The following is a 17,964-nucleotide window of genomic DNA, read 5'->3' on the forward strand; positions in this document are numbered from 1 at the left end:
GAGTGCATCAGATGGCAGCGGCTTCTATGCAGCAAGGGGTTGGTGGTGGGCAACAAGCTACTTTTGATGACATGTTGGCAGATTCTTTGTGTTCATACAGGGCCCTACCTGAGGCCATCAAACTTGAGATGCCCTTCTCCGATTATGTGAATCTCAAGCGTGATGATGCCCGCACTTCTGGAGGTTACACACACAAGAATTATGCAGCCAAGGATATCAAGGACAAACTCACAGTGCATAAGTTTAAAGGGGACACGCGCACTCCCGATGAGTTGGAGGAGAGTTGGAGGAGTGGCTCACGAAGCTAGAAGACTATTTTCGCTTCTACCCCAAGTCTGAGGAGGAGCGCATCATTTTTGCAAGTATGCATATGCAGGACTATGCCTACACATGGTGGTGATACATGAGGGATTCGCCTCAGAGACCAACCACTTGGAGGGGTTTCAAAGAATTGATGGTCACAGACCGGTACGATCCAAGAGTACTTGCAACGCTTTTGGAGGCTTTCCCTATTTGTGTAGGACGTATCTGAAAAGGGAAAGCTGTTGCGTTTCATCCATGGGTTAAATTCTTCTCTCGCTGCATATGTGAAGGCACACAACCCTCAAACAATTGAGAGGACAGCTCAGCTTGCAGAAGTATTCAAGCCTAAATATGTTGGCAAGCATAGAAATGCCATGGGCAGCTTGCATGCTACGGGGTATGACACTGAGTCAAAGCCTAAGTTTGCTGAGTGGACTGACAACAAATCTGCAGCAGCACCATTTCCTCGCTTTCCTACTATCTCGGGTAGTAAGATGCCATATGCCAGGCCTTACACCTAGGTATCCTGATGCCAAGCCTAGAGGCAAGCCTACTGCTGGAAATGAGCAGGCTGAGATAAAACAGCATACACGGGCAATTATGGACAGCAGAAAGAAGGCCAACTTATGTTTTAAATGTGGCGAGAAATGGACTCCTAAGCACAGGAATGTGTGCAAGATGCGCAACAGTGGTACTGCCAAGCTCAGCATGATCATTGACCTCTCAGATGACGAGGAATTGTTTGATGCCCCAGGTTCTTTGGATACGTCTCAGGATGAGATGGCAAATACACATGATGTAGATGAGGCTCCTGACGCTGGAGCCACGAAGGGCACTAACTTTCCTTTTGATCCTGGTGGTGCTACTGCGCATGACACTCTGCCCACTGGTGGCATGAGAGGCTGTAGGCCAACACTCTTTTGTGTGGAGCATTAGGATGCGATATCTTTTTATGCACGTGAAGATGCAGGTGGTAATGCTCCAGTGAACGAGGATGAGGTTTATTGGGATGCCCAACCAACACTTTATACTATTTCCATGCATAACCTGATGGGTGCCAAAAGTGCTGATACTATCGAATTAACAGGGATGATTAATGGCAGGATTGTACATGTGTTGGTGGATAGCGGTAGCACCCACAGTTTTGTTAACTGCAAGACCTTACAGAGGGTTGGACTGATTGCTACTGAGGTAGACCATGGGCTGAGAGTAGAAGTGGCCAATGGACAGCATATGATCAGTAGATCTTGTTGCCAAGATGCAAGGATTAAGTTCTCTGATGACTATACTTTTGTAGGTGATCTCTTGGCACTTGACATGGGCCCAATAGATGTTGTCCTGGGCTGTGATTGGTTGCAATCATTGGGCATAATCAGCATGGATTTCAATGCCTTAACACTCAGCTTTGTCCACACGATCAGTTACATTGCATGGTATTGCAGCTCCTAAATTGCAGGTCATTTCAGCAAGGCAATTGGCCAGAGAGCTCAAGAGGGGCAGCGACATATATGCATTAAATGTGTCAGTCACTAAAGAGGGTGGCACTCCCTGTGTTGATGATTGTGATATGCAGAAATTGCTCTCAGAGTTGCAGATGTGTTTGCTGATTTGCCATCACAGTTGCCTCTGAGAAGAGATGTAGATCATGCCATAGTCCTGGAACCTGGCAGTAAGCCAATCAATAAGGCCCCATACCGACTCTCTAAGGTAGAACGGGAAGAAGTGGCAACTCAACTGAGGGACTTACTTTAGAAGAGTTTCATCACTCATAGCACTTCTCCTTTTGCATCCCCTGTGCTCCTGGTGAAAAAGAATGATGGTTCTTACCGTATGTGCATTGACTACAAAGACTTGAATAAGGTCACCATCAAAAACAGGTTTCCAATCCCCAGGATAGATGACCTGTTGGATGAACTCAAGGGTGCTCAGTTTTTCACTAAGATTTACTTGAGGTCCGGCTATTATCACATTAGAATGAAAGCTGGGGATGAGCACAAAACAGCCTTTCGCACAAAGAGGGGACTGTATGAGTTCAAGGTGATGCCTTTTGGATTGACCAATGCACCAGCTACCTTCCAGGCACTCATGAACAAGATTTTGCAGCCTCTCCTTTTCAAATATGCACTGGTATTTTTTGATGACATCCTCATTTACAACAAGGATAAGCAGGAGCACATCAGACATGTCAAGCAAGTGCTGGAAATTTTGAGGTTGCATCAACTTTATGCTAAAGCCAGCAAATGCACTTTTATGGTACAAGAGGTTGAGTATCTTGGTCATGTTGTGAGCAAGGATGGCATTTGAGTGGATCCTGCAAAGGTGAAATGCATTGAGGTTGGCCGCAGCCACGCAACCCTACTTAGTTGAGGGGATTTCTAGGTCTTGCTTCCTTCTACAGGCACTTTATTCGCAAGTTTACCAAGAGGGCAGCCCCTCTGACAGACCTTTTGAAGAAGGATGCTTTTATGTGGTCTACAGATGCACAGCGCAGCTTTGAAGACCTGAAATTCGCTCTCACTCATGCTCCTATGTTGGTATGCCTTGATTTTTCACGTACTCTCATTGTGGAGGCAGATGCCAGTGGCAAATGATTAGGGGCTGTGCTAAGACAGGAACACGGGGTAATTGCTTTTGAAAGCAGGAAATTGGATGCCGAGGAACTAGATTATCATGTGTATGATCAGGAAATGTTGGCTATCCTCCATGCTTTCGAAAAATGGCACCACTACCTGTATGGTAGCAAATCATTAAGACATATCATAGGACACTCAGGTATTTCCTTACGCAGCCCAACTTGTCAATGAAGCAGAAGAGGTGGTTGGCTAAGGTTCAGTCTTATGATTTCAACATCGAGTACATGAAAGGGAAAGAAAACATGGTTGCAGATGCCTTATCCTGTGGGCTTGCAGTTTGTCTGCCATTTCTACCATCTACCAGGAGTGAATTCATGGTATTCAGGAAGAATGCATGCAGGATTCTAAGGCAGCTTCCATATTTGTGGAGTTACAGAGGCCATCGAGCTAGGGGCATGCTGAATTTAAGCTGCATAATGGGCTGTTGTGGTGCAAGGACAGAATTTATTCAGTGCCAGATTCAAAGTACGACCTGCTGGTTTTACAAGAAATGCAATCATCTCCTATGGCAGGACATGCGGGTATTACTAAGACATATGAAAAGGTCAAACAGAGCTTTATCTGGGATGGCTTGTGGCGGGATGTAGTTAAATTTGTCAGTGAATGTTTGCCCTACCAGAAAAATAAACTTCCTGAACTTCTGCTGGCAAGCTCGACGGCTTGACTCCATCTGCACTAATCTGAGCATTGGGGTAAAGAGTTAAAATATCATTTCTCTTCCACTTCCTCTCCAAGAATTGTTCTTGGTAGCCGCCTCTAAGAACGTGTATAACCTTTTCAATCAATCTTTCATCAATCTTGATCTTTTCACCCTTGCAGATGATGAATCCATCCTTCACATCTACGGACTCTATCATCTTGGTGAAGTTTATCATCACAGGGTTGCCTTCCACAGAGCGGGGATGGGATAGAATTTTTGTGGTGGTTGACAGAATGACAAAGCAGGCCCATTTAAGACCCGTTATTCAGCATCACAGGTTGCTTGGCAGCTCATTGAGCATGTTTTTAAGCATCATGGTTTCCCTTGGGAGATTGTCATTGACAGAGATGCAAAATTTATGGGTCACTTTTGGCAGGAATTATTTACAGCAGTGGGTACGTCTCTTACACCTAGCACTGCTTACCACCCTGAGACGGATGGATAGTCAGAAAGGGTGAACAAATGGCTAGAGGAGTATTTGAGGCTTTTTTGTCATGATGCACAGAAGTCTTGGGATAAGTGGTTGGCACTTGCTGAATTTTGTTACAACAGTACAAAGCACATTTCTATTGGCATGAGCCCTTTCTAGGCTATGTATGGATGCATTGTGGGTATGCCATCTTTAGTTGCAGACATGGCTGTGAAAAATCAGCAAGCAAGAAATGACTTGGAGAGTATGGATGCCCTTCTGCAATTGGCTAAAAAGAATATGCAGGATGCCCAAGCCAAGTAGAAGAAGTATGCCGATGAACACAGGAGGTATCTGTCTTTTGAAGTAGGGGATTATGTGCACTTACGCCTCCATAAGAACCGTTATGCCTCGCTGAAAGGTAACACCAACATGAAGCTTGCTCACGGGTATTACGGTCCCTACAGGATCATCCGCAAAGTTGGCGAGGTGGCGTATGAGTTGGAGCTACCCAGGACCTCCAAGATTCATAATGTTTTCCATGTGTCCTTGCTGAAGCCACATGTCGGACAGCATGTCCAAGTCCTTCTTGAGCTACCACCTATGGATGAGGAGGACCACATACTCTTATGTTCCGGAGCGCATCATGGGTTTCAAGGATCACGTACTCTGAAACAAAGTCTACACCGAGTATCTTATCAAATGGCAGGGACTCCCTAAGGATGAGAACTCATGGCAGCCAGAGAGCATTGTCCAGGACAACCCCTATCTCCTACCGGGCTGACTATTATTTGCTGTTTGCTGCACCTATTTACAGCCCGCATATGAAATTTTGAGGGCAAAATTCTATGGGAAGGGATGGCTGTAATGAAGGGGAAAAAGAGGCCAAGTTAGAGGCCTTTAGGTGGAAAATGTGGGGGGACTATATAAGTCTCCATCCACCCCCTACTATGTACTTTTGATGTGACATCTAATCTTATCTACTCTCCCTTCCTCCTTCCTACCTATGCTCACTCACACTCTCTCTCTCTCTTCCCTACTCCCTCTCAATCTCTCCCTCTCTTTCCTACCTCATTCTCTCTCTCCTACCCCTTCTCCTCCCTTCTTCCCCTATCTCTCTCTCCTTCTGCTAGTCTATCCCGCTTTTCCAAATCTGTCCCTACAGGGCTGCTCCTCCCCGCTCCCTTGCTGCCCCTCTCCTTCAGCCCCTCCCTCAGCCCCCTCCCTCGCCCTCAGCCCCTCCCCCTCCCCCTCCCCCTCCCTCAGCCTCTCCCTTCCTCCCCCTCCTCTCCCTCTCAGCCCCCCCCTCCCCTTTCAGCCCACTCCCCCTTCCCTGCTCCCCCGCTCCCCTCACCCCCACCTCTACCCTCCCCCCCACCTCTACCCTCCCCCTACCCTTCCCCCGCCTCTACCCTTCCCCCCGCCTCTACCCTCCCCCTCCGCCTCTACTCTTCCCCCTGCTTCTACACCCCTCTCCTCTACCCTTCCCCCGCCTCTACCCTTCTCCCCGCCTCTAGACGCCTCTCCCCCTACCCTTCCCCCGCCTCTACTCTTCCCCCTGCCTCTACACCCCTCCCCTCTACCCGCTCCCTACCCCCGCCTCTCCCCCCCGCCTCTACCTCCCTCTCCTCTACCCCCTTCTATCCTCTCCCGCTCAGCTGCCCCCTCCCCTCTCAGCCTGCTCCCCCTTCCTTGCTCCCCCACTCCCTCCCCTCGCTCCTACCTCAACCCTCCCTTTACCCCGCTCCCTACCCCCCGCATTCTTTTTCCTTCTTCTTGTCTCCCCCCTCTTCCTTCTCCCGCAACGTTTTTGGGAGCGGCCGGAGCCTCAAAAGTGTCCGAGTCGGCCTCCTCACCTCGATTGGTGATGGATATTCCGTCAACCAATCCTACTCCACCTCCACCGGCCGCGAAAACTATTACTTTTTCTGAAGACGAGTTCCAGCAGCTCAAGAAGGACGTAGAGATTGAATGCTCTACCACGTTGCTCGCACGCATCTTCGGGTCTCACCCTTCCAGATCCCAAGCCAGAGACTGGATGCTTGCGGCTCTCCTCCCAGACCTCACTCCACGATTGTTAGATATTCGTCTTCTGGCACGAGGTTTTTTCCAGTGTTTTTGACACTCCAGAGGTTGCGAGCACAATGCTCAAAGTTGAGTTTTTACACCTGCGACACAGGAATATCTTCTTTGACACCTTTGATATTGGTTTCGACCTGGTGGAGGCAGATTTCAGATTTCCAGATCAGTCTATCAGGGATGCCCCCTTGCTCCTTTTCTTTTTTTGTTCGTGGCTAAAGCTATGAGTATCTATGTTAGATCTCAAGCTGACATCTTCGGGCTGAGACTTCCCATCAGAAGGGAAGAAGAGCTACTTGACAGTGAGTTGGCAGATGACACAGTAGTTTACTTGGATGCCACACCACAGACGCTCACTTCTTTTGGGACAGCATTGGATTTATTTTGCTTAACGGCGGGGGCGCATATAAATTGGCATAAATCCAATGGCTTTTGGATCAGTGATGAGGACAATCCAGTTTGGGGGCTTGACATAGGATTCACTTGGGTTCAGAGGGGTGTGCCTGTCAGGTATTTGGGTTGACACGTCGCCTTGGATATTTCTTCCACGCAGCAGTTTGCTCCCATGTTGGAGAGCATTAGGAGGAAGCTCCTTTTTTGGAGCTCAGCCAAGCTAGATCTTGCCTCTAGAGTTGTGGTGGCCAACCAAGTCCTCTTGGCCACGGCCTGGTTTGTTGGTTCATGTTGGTGCCGTTCTAGGGACTGCATCACTCAGCTCAGGAGACCGATCAAAAATTTCCTTTGGAGTGGGCTTAATGGCACAGCAGATGCGTTAGCCAGGGTGGCTTGGGAGACCCTCATCCTCCCTACACAGGAAGGGGGGTCTCAATATCATTGATCCAAATTTACAATGCAGAGCTTTACTCTGCAAGATGGTGGTGCGGGGACATTTGCCAAGGCAGGAGCCGTGGAAGGCATTTCTGATTAGCAGCATACAGATGTGCACACCTTCTTCAGGAGGAGACTGGATGAGCAGTATTAGGTGGATTTTCACCACAGCACACCTCAGATCACCTTTGTCCCCTCTCATGGTTGCCATACTAAAAGCATGGGCCAGTTTTAGGAGCACTCTTTGGAGGATTCCTCCTTCCTCTTGTGAAGAGATTGATAGGCAACCCATCATGTGGAATGACAGTATATTGGATGATCATGGCAGACCACTTGGTGCCTCACTCTACATGCAGTGGTCCAAGTGGGAGAGGGGACCCGCATCATCTTTGGAGTCATGGAAAGCTTTCCGCAAGCTTCCAGAGGAGACCAAATCTCAATTGACAGGACATCTCAGAGGGAGTGTAGGGAGGATCTTGTAGATTGAGGCAGCTCTTCTAGCGGATTGGGTAGACACAGATGATATGCCACTCACTTGCTTCACTTGGGCAGGTACTTTTACGAGAGGCAGTGTTCCTCTTCAGGTTTTGGCCTTTCGAGATGCACATGAGGATGCTTTAGTCTTTAGTGTGCATGATGGTGGCGGATTGCTCAGGTCCACAGAGGACATCTTGCTTGAGTCTGCTTTTCAGCCTATCAGGGTTGTAGGTCATTTGGTGCAGGGATCAGATTCAGAGTGGTTCCTCAACCCAGACCCCCAGCTACTCTCCACCCGATCTTGGAGGCTTTGGCTCTACGGGGGAGTTCCCATTAGGTATTTGTAGTGGGACCCTAGAGAGTGGGAGTGAATTGACACAGGGCATCAAGAGAAGAGCATCCACTTCTTTTGTTACACGGTCAGTAATGCTAGGAGATTCCAGCTCAGTAGTAGAGGTTGGAGACCTTCTAGAGTTCCTCGTTGGGAGACATTTGATATCACTGCGGATTTGCAGAGGTGCTTCTGGAAGAGACTCTGAAAATCCCACAGGAATAGAAAGATCACGCTCTTCTTTTGGCTTTCTATCCATGGTGGGATTGCAGTGAACCTTTGGAGATCCAGGTTCGGAGCTGACCCTACTTGCCCTTGTTGCCTCTCTGCTTTGGAGACTTTTCAGCATTGCTTATGGAATTGCAGACAGGTGAGGATGATTTGGATGGGGGTAGCTAGGATTTTCAGTCACTTTGCCCACTCCCCTTTCATTATGACATGGGGCTTAGTGGCTTCGCTTTCTCTTACAGGGCCTCAGGTATTCTATGAGAGACTTGACTCCTCTTTGGCCATCTCGATTCGACGTCATCAGGTTGAGTCCTATTCGTTGGATGTGATACCACACCTTCCTTTTATAGATGTACTAGCCTCTGTAGATACCTCTTGGGAGATTCTAACGAGCATAGCATCCTGGCATATCTGGAGAGCCAGATGCACAGAGGCATTGGAGGGAACTCAGGTTCATCCCTCGCACAGATTGGCTAGACACTGTACATACCTTGATGGCCGTATGGACGAGTATGCAGGGAGACTCCCGTGCAGCCTCGGCTAGGAGGGCTTCTTTCTTTAGGGAACGAAAGGATTCTCCTTTCTTCTCTAACACTCCTACAGGGTTGAGGTGGCACTTTCAGCCTCAGCCTTGGTTGTTTTCCACCTCACTTTGAGGGGGTTTATTTATCCTCATGATTTCATGATGTATTCCGCTTAGAGCTTGCTCTCGCGAGTTTTTTCTCTTACTTAATAGAAGTCTATTTCTTGGGAAAAAAAAAAAAAAGTCCCTACCCCCTTTTCTACACCAAGGGTCACCACCAAGGTTTTGTTTCGTCTTAACAAGCACAAATGCTCCTACTGCAGGGAGGAAGAAGAAAAAGGAAGGGTGACGAAGAAGAGCGTCAGAGGGGGAGCGGAGACCAGGCGGGGTGAAGGAGGGGGCAAGGATAGAAAGGAAAGAAGTGGAAGAAGGAGGGTAAGGAGGACGGAAGGCGGAAGAGGAAGGGGGGTGAGAAGGTAAGGAGGGAGAGGAGGGAAGGAGAGGGCAAGAGGCGGGAGAGGGGAGCTGGCGGGGGAGAGGAGGAGGTCACGAGAGGCGGAAGAGGCGGAGCTGGAGGCGGCGCTGGCAGAGGCGACGGGAGGCAGTGGTGACCGGAGGCATAGGTGACGGGAGCGGGCGGGGTTGGCGGGGACGCAGCGAGCGAAGGGGGAGGCAGCAGAGGCGGAGTGCGGCGGGGAGCGCGAGGGAATGCAGAGGGGGAGCAGAAGGGGCGGACAGCAGGGCGAGGCCTCAAATATCAGTGTTATATCATTTGTTGCCCAATTGTTACTTTGTTTAGCATTGTTAGTTTGTTGGTTTGTTAAACTACTTAGTTTATCCACTTAGTGCTTTGTCATTGTTAGTTCATCTAATCTTTAGTTAAGATATTTGTTGGTTACTTAATCCCCTTAGAAGTTAGTATCATGGTGTTTGTCTGTCACACTAGTCCATCAGTCCAAACTAGTCAATCCATTAGCATCTAGTTTTGTCCTTGGTCTCCCTTTTTGTTAACTTCATTACTTCATTAATCCCCATCATTAGCATGCATGCACACACATGCAATGTGCTCACATGATTTGAAGGTCAAACCTTGGTAAAACCAAGGTTATGATCTTCAATACATCTCGGGTCGCTATGTTTTTTTCTCATGCATGGCATGATGTACTCCCACATTTGAGCTTGCTCTTGCAGTTTTCATTTATACTTAATGAAGTAATCTTTTTGAAAATAAAAAAAATAAAAAATCCTCGGGTCGCTATGCATTGGGAGCAGTTTACTTTGGATGGGTCACCGGTTGAGATTGTCTCATCATACACATACTTGGGGGTTCTCTTTTCCGGATCTATTGTCACCATGAGACCGGCAATGCCAGCTAGCTTTAGCAGAGGGTACACCTCGTTGGCCAGATTAGAGAGACAGTGCTTCCACTCACACTTTCAGGACCCTTGGACCAAGTGCTTACTTTTTGACTCCCTCGTCCACCGACTAGCGGGAATGTATGGCAGCCCTTGCTGGGGGCTGGATCTGTCAGATACTGAGTGGGCTCGTGTGGAGCAACTATAGGTTCTCATGTTATCACGGATGATTCGTAGTAAGCTGTTAGTTCCTCACCAGGTCATCTAGACTGAGTTTGGATCATCTCCATTGTAGGTCGATGCAGCATTTCAGGTCATCACCTGCCTACTGTCAGCTGTGCAGGTGACTAGAGATCCTGGTTTGCACACACAATGAGGTGGATTGAGCGATTGGGACTCCACATGGTCAAACTTCCTCCCTTCCAGTACAACATTGATGCACCGTTCTCCCCACTCCGTTATCATGAGGTCAACCAGGTCATATTTGAGGATCTTCTGCAGCTACACACATTCCGGACCTGGTGTCCATAGAGCCATACTTCCTATTGTTGGTTTTGTGTGCAGTCTGTGAACAGCCTCTTCATTTGTATACTGCCTCTTGCTCTGAGTCTTCTTCAACTCCACTTTTTGTCACCCTTTCTCTATGTTTTGGTCATGGCCTGCTGTGTGTGTGTGCTCTGTTTTACTGTTATTTTCTCTGCAATCGTTCGCCAGTCTATCTTGTTATACTGTCCTTTTTCCCTGCGCGTTTTTTTGCCTTGTAAATAATCCTCAGCCTTGTTCGCACCCAACCTCCCTAGCCTTCATACAGTATGGTGTTTTTAGGGTTTTTCTACCTCTTTGAGGCAGTATTTAGAGAGTCTCTCTGCCTTACTGTTTATAGCCCCTTTTTTGAGTTTTTTTTTCAGCTTGGGAGGAGTTCGTTGTGCTGAAATGGCTGATCCTCAATTTGACCAAACGTACAAGAAAGAAAGACAGATTCAAAAGAAAAAGCAATGGGTAAGGATAACCTTACTCATAGTATAAGGTGCAATTGGTCAATGAAGCTATGTATGAGAGGTTTGATGACACCCGGAAAGATTGGAAGGAGCTTGCCCTTCAAGTGGGCATCACTGTTGAAGTTGATGATATGATTGATTCCGTTAGGGAATGTGGTCATTATTTTTTCCCAAGTCGCATGCTGGTTGCTGCAGATGTGGGAAACTGGCTGACCAAGACTCTGGGAGGATTTGTTCAGAAAGTCCGTTATGCATCCGGGTTTTTTTTGAAGTGATTATGACTGATGAACAGCATAAACAAATGCTTATGGAGCACTCTCCTTTATATTAAGGGTAGAAGATGATGCATGTATTGCTGTGGTCTCCTACCCAGCACTATCTATCACTCATTAGGCATCGTTGCCAGTTTGGGTAGAGGCTGTAGACTTCCTCAATGCTTGGAGAAACTTTTGCCTAAAATTGCAGCATCTTTGGTTAAGGTGGTATGCTTGCCCAGGCAGCATGAAAATCCTAATCGATTTTGCTTTCTTTGAGACACGGATGTCCCTGGCTGAAAATTTCATGACCAGCTTCTCTCCTTGATGAATGCACAGAATGAATAGCATGGGGGAGAGAGGAAAACCCTGCTTGCTCCCTAGACAGTTCCTTTGGAAATGTTTCTGCCAGTGCACCTTGCATCTTACCCTCTCATAGATCCTATAAATAAGGTGCAGATACTTTGTAGGAATTCCACAACCTCTTCCTTAGGCTTTGGCAGGGGACCATGTCCAAGGCTTTTTAAGAACCTATGAGGCAGCATACAAGACACTCCCCACAAAGTCTAGTCTCCTCCACCAGGATGCAAATGTAACATTTGAATGAGTAGTGGAAGTTGAGTGGCATGCTAAATATGTCAGTACCTTGGAATACAATCACTACTCTAACAGCTAAATTCAACATCCCTTTTTAAAAAGATGATGAGCTGCATGAGGCGACCACCATTGATCAAATGCTATTAAGACTCTGCACGATTTTCTCTAGCTCTCTTCCCTGCTCTCTCTCAGCTCCACCTCTCGCCTGTCTACTCAGCCGCATGTAATAGCAGAAGTCAAGGGGCATTTGAGGGGTTAGAATATCAACTGCCTGCAGGACTCAGCACAAAATAAGTGAGCTCACCATACATTACATGTGGAAAGAGAAGGAAATCGTCTGAAGGGATTACAGTACCTGATCTCTGACGTCTTTCTTGCCTATATAGTGGGAATCAAAAGGCAAGGAGTCAGAATGTCTCACCTAGATAAATCTTCAATGAAAAATGCCTGACAATGTCATGGTCTACTTGCAACCTGTAGTCCACATCAACGATTGAGGAGGGTAGAAGGAGGATGGGTTGAATGAATACACGGTGGCAGACCCTTTCTAACGAGACCTTGGTCTGCCCTCTTAGAGCCATAAAAGCCAACGAATCGATGGCCCATCTCCCCGGATGCCCCACCACTCTAATCCCTCTGCCACTTAAGTGAATCTAGGGCTCCATTATCCATTGAATCTTTGTATCCCATGTTGTAAAAAAATAGGTAAAGCTCATAGATGTAAGTCCACGAAGGAGACTCTAAGCAGAACACCTTGGAAAACTGGCCAAAAAATTGCAGTTTTTTGACAACATAGGTCTTAGTACAACTAGAGTTGGATTTGGGAGACAACATAGGTCTGGATATAGCTAGAGTTAGATCTGTGAGAGTGGTTGAGTGTCCGGGGAGGAGGCTGTCTACCATCAACCCAACTATCTGCACAGGCTGGAGATCACAATGATTTGCATTGGCCTCAAGAAGGATGGTTTGTTGGGTACCATAGGCACCAGGTCTGACTTGGTTTGGCGCTACCTTTTCGCAGGAGCAGAGAGGAGGTGAGGTCACAGGTCTTTGATCGAAATTTTCAGGGAGCAGATGTCCTTCATGGGACCATGGTTGGGACCCTCAAGGCATGCATTGTGGATCGTGTCTGATCGACAAGGCCAAGTGAAGACGCATGCCAAGAGGGCCTCAGAGTGGCCTCCAGCCACCTAGGTTGCAATCAAGTTTCAAGCTGAAATTGGAGCCGTACCAGATTATGCGCAACAACTAAGTTACAAATCACATTCCAGAAACTAGAGATTGGTGTCCTACATCAAATCGCTTACTTTCTGGCAGCCCTATAGCCAACTTTCCTATCGATTCCAAGCTGATGTACTCCTTTCCTACGATTCTTGGCTAATTTTAACTTCCTGGCTCAACCTTTCCACAATCAGGATAATCTTGCACTAAATTCACCTCTCTTCTCAAAAAATTGGTGCCTTCCATAAGCCCTGGAACTTCGTGGATGTTCCACCAAATTATCCACACAGGCTGGAGGTCACAGTCATTTGCATTGGCCTCGAGAAGGATGGCTTGTGTTGGATACCATAGGCAGAAAGTCTGACCTGGTTTGGCGCTACCTTCTTGTTGCAGGAGCAAGAGATGAGGTGTGGTCTCAGCAGGTCTTTGATTGGATTTTCAGGGAACAGATGGTGTCCTTCATGGGACGATGGTTGGGACCCTCAAGATATGCCTTGTGGATCGTGTAGGACAAGGCCAATTAAAAACGTGTGGCAAGAGGGCCTCCAGCTGCAACTGATCCCGACGATCTTTTGGCCGGTTTTCCAAGGAAGAAGTTATGTTTAGAGTCTTCTTCATGGACTATTACATTTATGAGCCTTACCTGTTTAGGGTTACGGAGTAGAATGTTCTCTATTTTAGGCATATTGGGCTCGAGCCTAGCTCGAGCCTATATAACGAGCCCAGGGGTTTAGTTCTCAGTAGCGCAAGCTAAAAAATAGAAGATAGAGGCTTGTAACTGTCCCAAAAATCATGAGCTTGCAATGCTTACCAACATTCTTGAGTGCTTTCATAGGCTACGATTTTTTTTGTGTGCAAAAAAAAGGAACAAGGTATGGACTATAACTAGCAATTTGTACTCCCTTCCCACATGGGATCTCATACATTCTTCTAATTCATCAAGTTTGACCCTTATACTAGAGGCCTTGCTAGTTCAGCTAATATTTCTTTGGACAACTTCAATGTGGTTTCTCTCAATTTTTGAGGAACTTTCAATTTGTCCCAGAAAATCATCCACTGAAACCTGTGCAAAATGGAAAGATGAGCGAGAAAGAGATTCCCTAAGGCCTCCAATCACTGTACAGCAAATGCAGGAAAAGAATGATAGAGGAGATTCAGCAGGAGGTCTCCAGAAGCTGAGCTTCTTTGCACCCTTACAAGAAGGCATTCAACTCCTTCATTGCGAGAAGACACTGAGAGCTAGACCAGAAAGAATAATGCATCGAATGTGAGTTCCACTTTTCATGGATTGATACATGCGCAACAGCAGATGGAATGACAGCAGCAAGAACCACAGCTGGAGAGGGCTACCAAACAGGACCAACCAACGAAAGCCTTTGGACCTAGTACTGAAGTTAACAGTGTAGATTCATCACTAGAGTTGTCTGGTTACAATTATATCCAGGGCTCCAAATACATGTGCTTGTGAGCAACCTACGTGGTCCTCCTCCCACAATCTTTCAATTATAATTAGGTGCACCACAATTGTTCGATTGAAAGAGGCTGGTATGCTATCAAGATTAGGTTTCTGTGCAAAGTTACATGGTTTGAAATGTCTGCTATGGTTTTCATTCAAGGAATATGATTCATAAGGCACCAACGATTATACTTACTTGGTGTGCTTGTCTTAGATCTTCTCAGAGAATTATATTGGATCCTCATTGGCTCCAGTTGAGTAGAGCTCCCTGACCTTCGTCTAGCTCAGTGTGGCCAGGCCGACAGTCTATGGCGCGTGAATTGGTAAGGCACTAGGAGTAGAAAGAGCCAATATACTGCAAGTGTGTATACCAATAAATTTTGCTGAGGATCTCCCAAAATTTTCGCAATTAACGGAAATGGAGAAATTCTTCCAAACTTTTGGTTCTTATGTGGAAGAGCTGCTCGTGTCATGAAAGATTGCCCCTCAAACAATTTACAAACAGGAGCAACCTAGTGAGTGAAAAGCAGAAGGTTGCTAAGCAAGGCCTTGCATAGCAGAATATTGAATAGAAGAATGCCTATTGGGAGAAGAAGATTTCATGTAATGAGGCAGTAACAAATTCGTCATGTTCTAGATGGATCCCTAGGGAAATTACCAATGTGACATTCAATGTTCTAGATGGATCCCTAGGGAAATTACCAATGTGACATTCAACATCCTGAACGTAATATGATTTATAGAATATGCGTAACATGCATTGCCATTCTTTCCTTTCCCACATTACAAGCAACGTCTTTAAACCGTGTAATGTGCACACTTTTTGATGAATGTACAACATGACAAAGTAATCAAAGATTGAAAGTGATAACCCTCATGGATAGGAGCTTCAAAGGGAACGCTACCTTCCCTCTATGTTCTTAAGATTTCAAATTAAAAAATCTGCAAAAAAAAGACCTATTTCTATCCTCTATTGCAGGGGATTGGATGCAGATCCCTGCACTGCCTCATGTCGACAGTTGTTCTGTTTCAATTTCATGTTCCTGTTGGTCCATCTTTCAATGACGTAAACACTCGAATTTGTTGATTGTTACAAATACCAATTCAGTCACTATGAAATTCAGTAAATTCAAGTCCTAAATGTGTACGAAATTTGAGACATTCATTTTGAAATTCAGTAAATTCAAGTGCTAAACATGTATGATACGTCAACCTTTCTAATTTTGACTACTGCTGGAGATTCGGAGTGCAGTTGGCCTAATACTTTGCCCTTAGAGTGGCGCAGAGTGATCGTCTGGGGAGGGTGGCCAACCTCCCTGCTCAAACAAGCAGCCAAGATTTTAGCCTTATCTTGTACCTCATTTTCTGTAGTGCAATTCGACTTTTAGATTACTCTGTGCCAACTCTCTACTTTGTGGTAGTACTGGTGGTAGTGCTAATGGAAGACATGCATGGCAGTTAAGGCATGGAAAAGAGGTTCTGGCAGTCTGTGTGAAGTGTCTTTTGAGAAGCAACTATTTTCTCTTACAAACAGCTAACTTCAGTAAAAATTTACCAAACACTTCCCACGCCAGCCTGCCCCTGATAGTTTCATTAGAATGACGTCTATGTGCTCAATGTGAAAGCAACGAAAGGTATAAGAATCTTCAGACAAACGCTAGGAATATTTTTAGCCTATCTAACGTGTTCTGGAAAGTGAGAAAAGATGAAAATTTGACGTAGACAATTTTTATTGCGACTACGGATATTCAAGATCATGTAAATTAATTGGGATTAAGGAGTAAGAGGGGAAGAACAATAAAGATGATTGTAAGTGTAACAATGTTTTGGCAACCTAAGGGGCTTCTCCAAAGCAATGCACGAGCTGGGCAAAGTAGCTTAGAAGTGCTTCACGAGTAGGCGCCTTCTTTAGGAACATTCTTTCTTCAAGACAAAATCCCAATGTCAAGAAAGCATGGTGCTAACCACACGCCCCTCTGTTTTGTAGGCCTGTTGGGTTCGCTTAAGAGTTGATCGATAATAGCTTGCAACGAGTAGAATTCTGTTGCAACAGCATGGCATGGGTTGGATGCTCTTGGCTAAGCGCCGGCTAATAGTGATTTTTAAAGCAATTGGTGTGCAATTACAGACGTTAAAAATTTTGAAATTGAGCAAGCTCTAAACGCATTTGCCTGGGCCGCGAGCCAGCGGAGGGGTTGTATTTTAAATTCAAGGGTCAGCAAAAAATGGCCCCTGAGTCGCATGGATCAGCCATCAAAACCTGCAAGCTCTTGAAATTGGTAACGCTCGTAATCAGATGCATTTCCGGAGCGCGAATGAGCATTAAATGGATGAACGGGAAAGGAATTGGTTCCCAAGGCAAAAGAGGAGCGAGAAGAACGTACCGGCAAGGAAGGATACAGAGCAAGGTCGGAGGGAGGGCGAGGGGGTGAGAGGGAAGCAATGGAGGGGGCGAGGAAAGGCCTGATGGGCAGAGAAGCATTTGAGCTGCAGCTCCATCGCCCACTTCGAGAGAGAGAGAGAGTGTGTGTGTTTTTTTTTTCACTTCGTTGCGTTGTCAACCTCCACACCTCTCCACGTGTCATAGCCTTACCCCTCATTTTGCTTGCCACGTGTCGCACCCCCTCGCACCTTGGTGAGGCTCAGCATTGTCCACCACCACCCGTCTCACTACTCCAAGTACCTGCCTGCAGGACAGAGAATTGGACGATGGCCGCCTCGTGTGGATGGTTCACACCACCCTCCAGTCATGTTTTTATAAAGCACGCTGCTAATTATGTCACCAAAGTGTGATTAGTTGGAGAAGATGGAATGGACCGATCATGTAGCAGTTGGACGAGTAGGGACAACTTTCAAGTGCCGGACATAAATCTTATGTCTCAATGTTCGAGCCCATCCCTCTTATTGGGCCCACTAGGACAGCAGCCCTTCACACCACCTTTGGGAGGACGACGAGCAAGTGGTGTGAACCTATCCTGAAGAAACTCCAAATTCTGTTGTTGCACATGTGTAGGGTAAAGGGGCCAGTAAAAAGGCAGATGCCTTTAAGATGTCAATCCCCAATAGGAAGGCACGTGACACCCATTAATCCTCACAGAAAAAGATGATGTGTCAAGCTCTCCTTTCACCATTTTTTGGACAAAGAATGCCTTAGTACTTGCCCTCACTCAACCTGTGAGCACTGGCTCTCATAGTTCTATATGTTCCACAAATTTTCTAGAAAATTTGAAAATAAAGAATTATTACTACTTGATGAACTCAATAGCTTAGAATTTGAATTTCGAATTCATGAAGGTTCTAAAAAGTTAGCCCTCCATAGTATCGGCCCCCTTACCGTATATGTTAATGCCAGAATTTCCTAGAAATTTTGTGCACCTCCTAGTGCATGTCGCTACTAGAGCTTCTACCTCTGCATAGTAGCCCACATGCAAGTCAAAGGATGAGATAAGCAATTGATTGCTCTACTATTGAGAATAGGTGCCATGATCCATGATGTTGGAAAATAGGTACATGATGTTGAGATTATGTTACGAATTCCCTTAAGGGAGTAAGGACTTTATCTTAGTCCCACA

The 17,964-nt window shown here is 46.4% G+C and overlaps 1 protein-coding gene across 2 annotated transcripts in view; it reads right to left on the reverse strand.

Annotated features, from left to right (window-relative positions):
• Positions 1-16,910, reverse strand: part of LOC147904426 (alpha/beta-Hydrolases superfamily protein) — a 60,127-nt gene extending 43,217 nt beyond the window's left edge. For both annotated transcript variants that reach the window (XM_087394325.1, XM_087394318.1), the window contains exon 1: positions 16,777-16,910. In XM_087394325.1, coding sequence (XP_087250451.1) covers positions 16,777-16,891 — 115 coding nt within the window. In that variant the 5' untranslated portion in view covers positions 16,892-16,910. The remainder of the gene's footprint in view (positions 1-16,776) is intronic.
• Positions 16,911-17,964: the final 1,054 nt, after the last annotated feature.

Source organism: Dipteris shenzhenensis, chromosome 2 (genome assembly GCF_047967505.1).
Source record: "Dipteris shenzhenensis isolate YYH24624 ecotype China chromosome 2, Dip_SZ_1.0, whole genome shotgun sequence".
Taxonomy (NCBI): Eukaryota; Viridiplantae; Streptophyta; class Polypodiopsida; order Gleicheniales; family Dipteridaceae; genus Dipteris; species Dipteris shenzhenensis.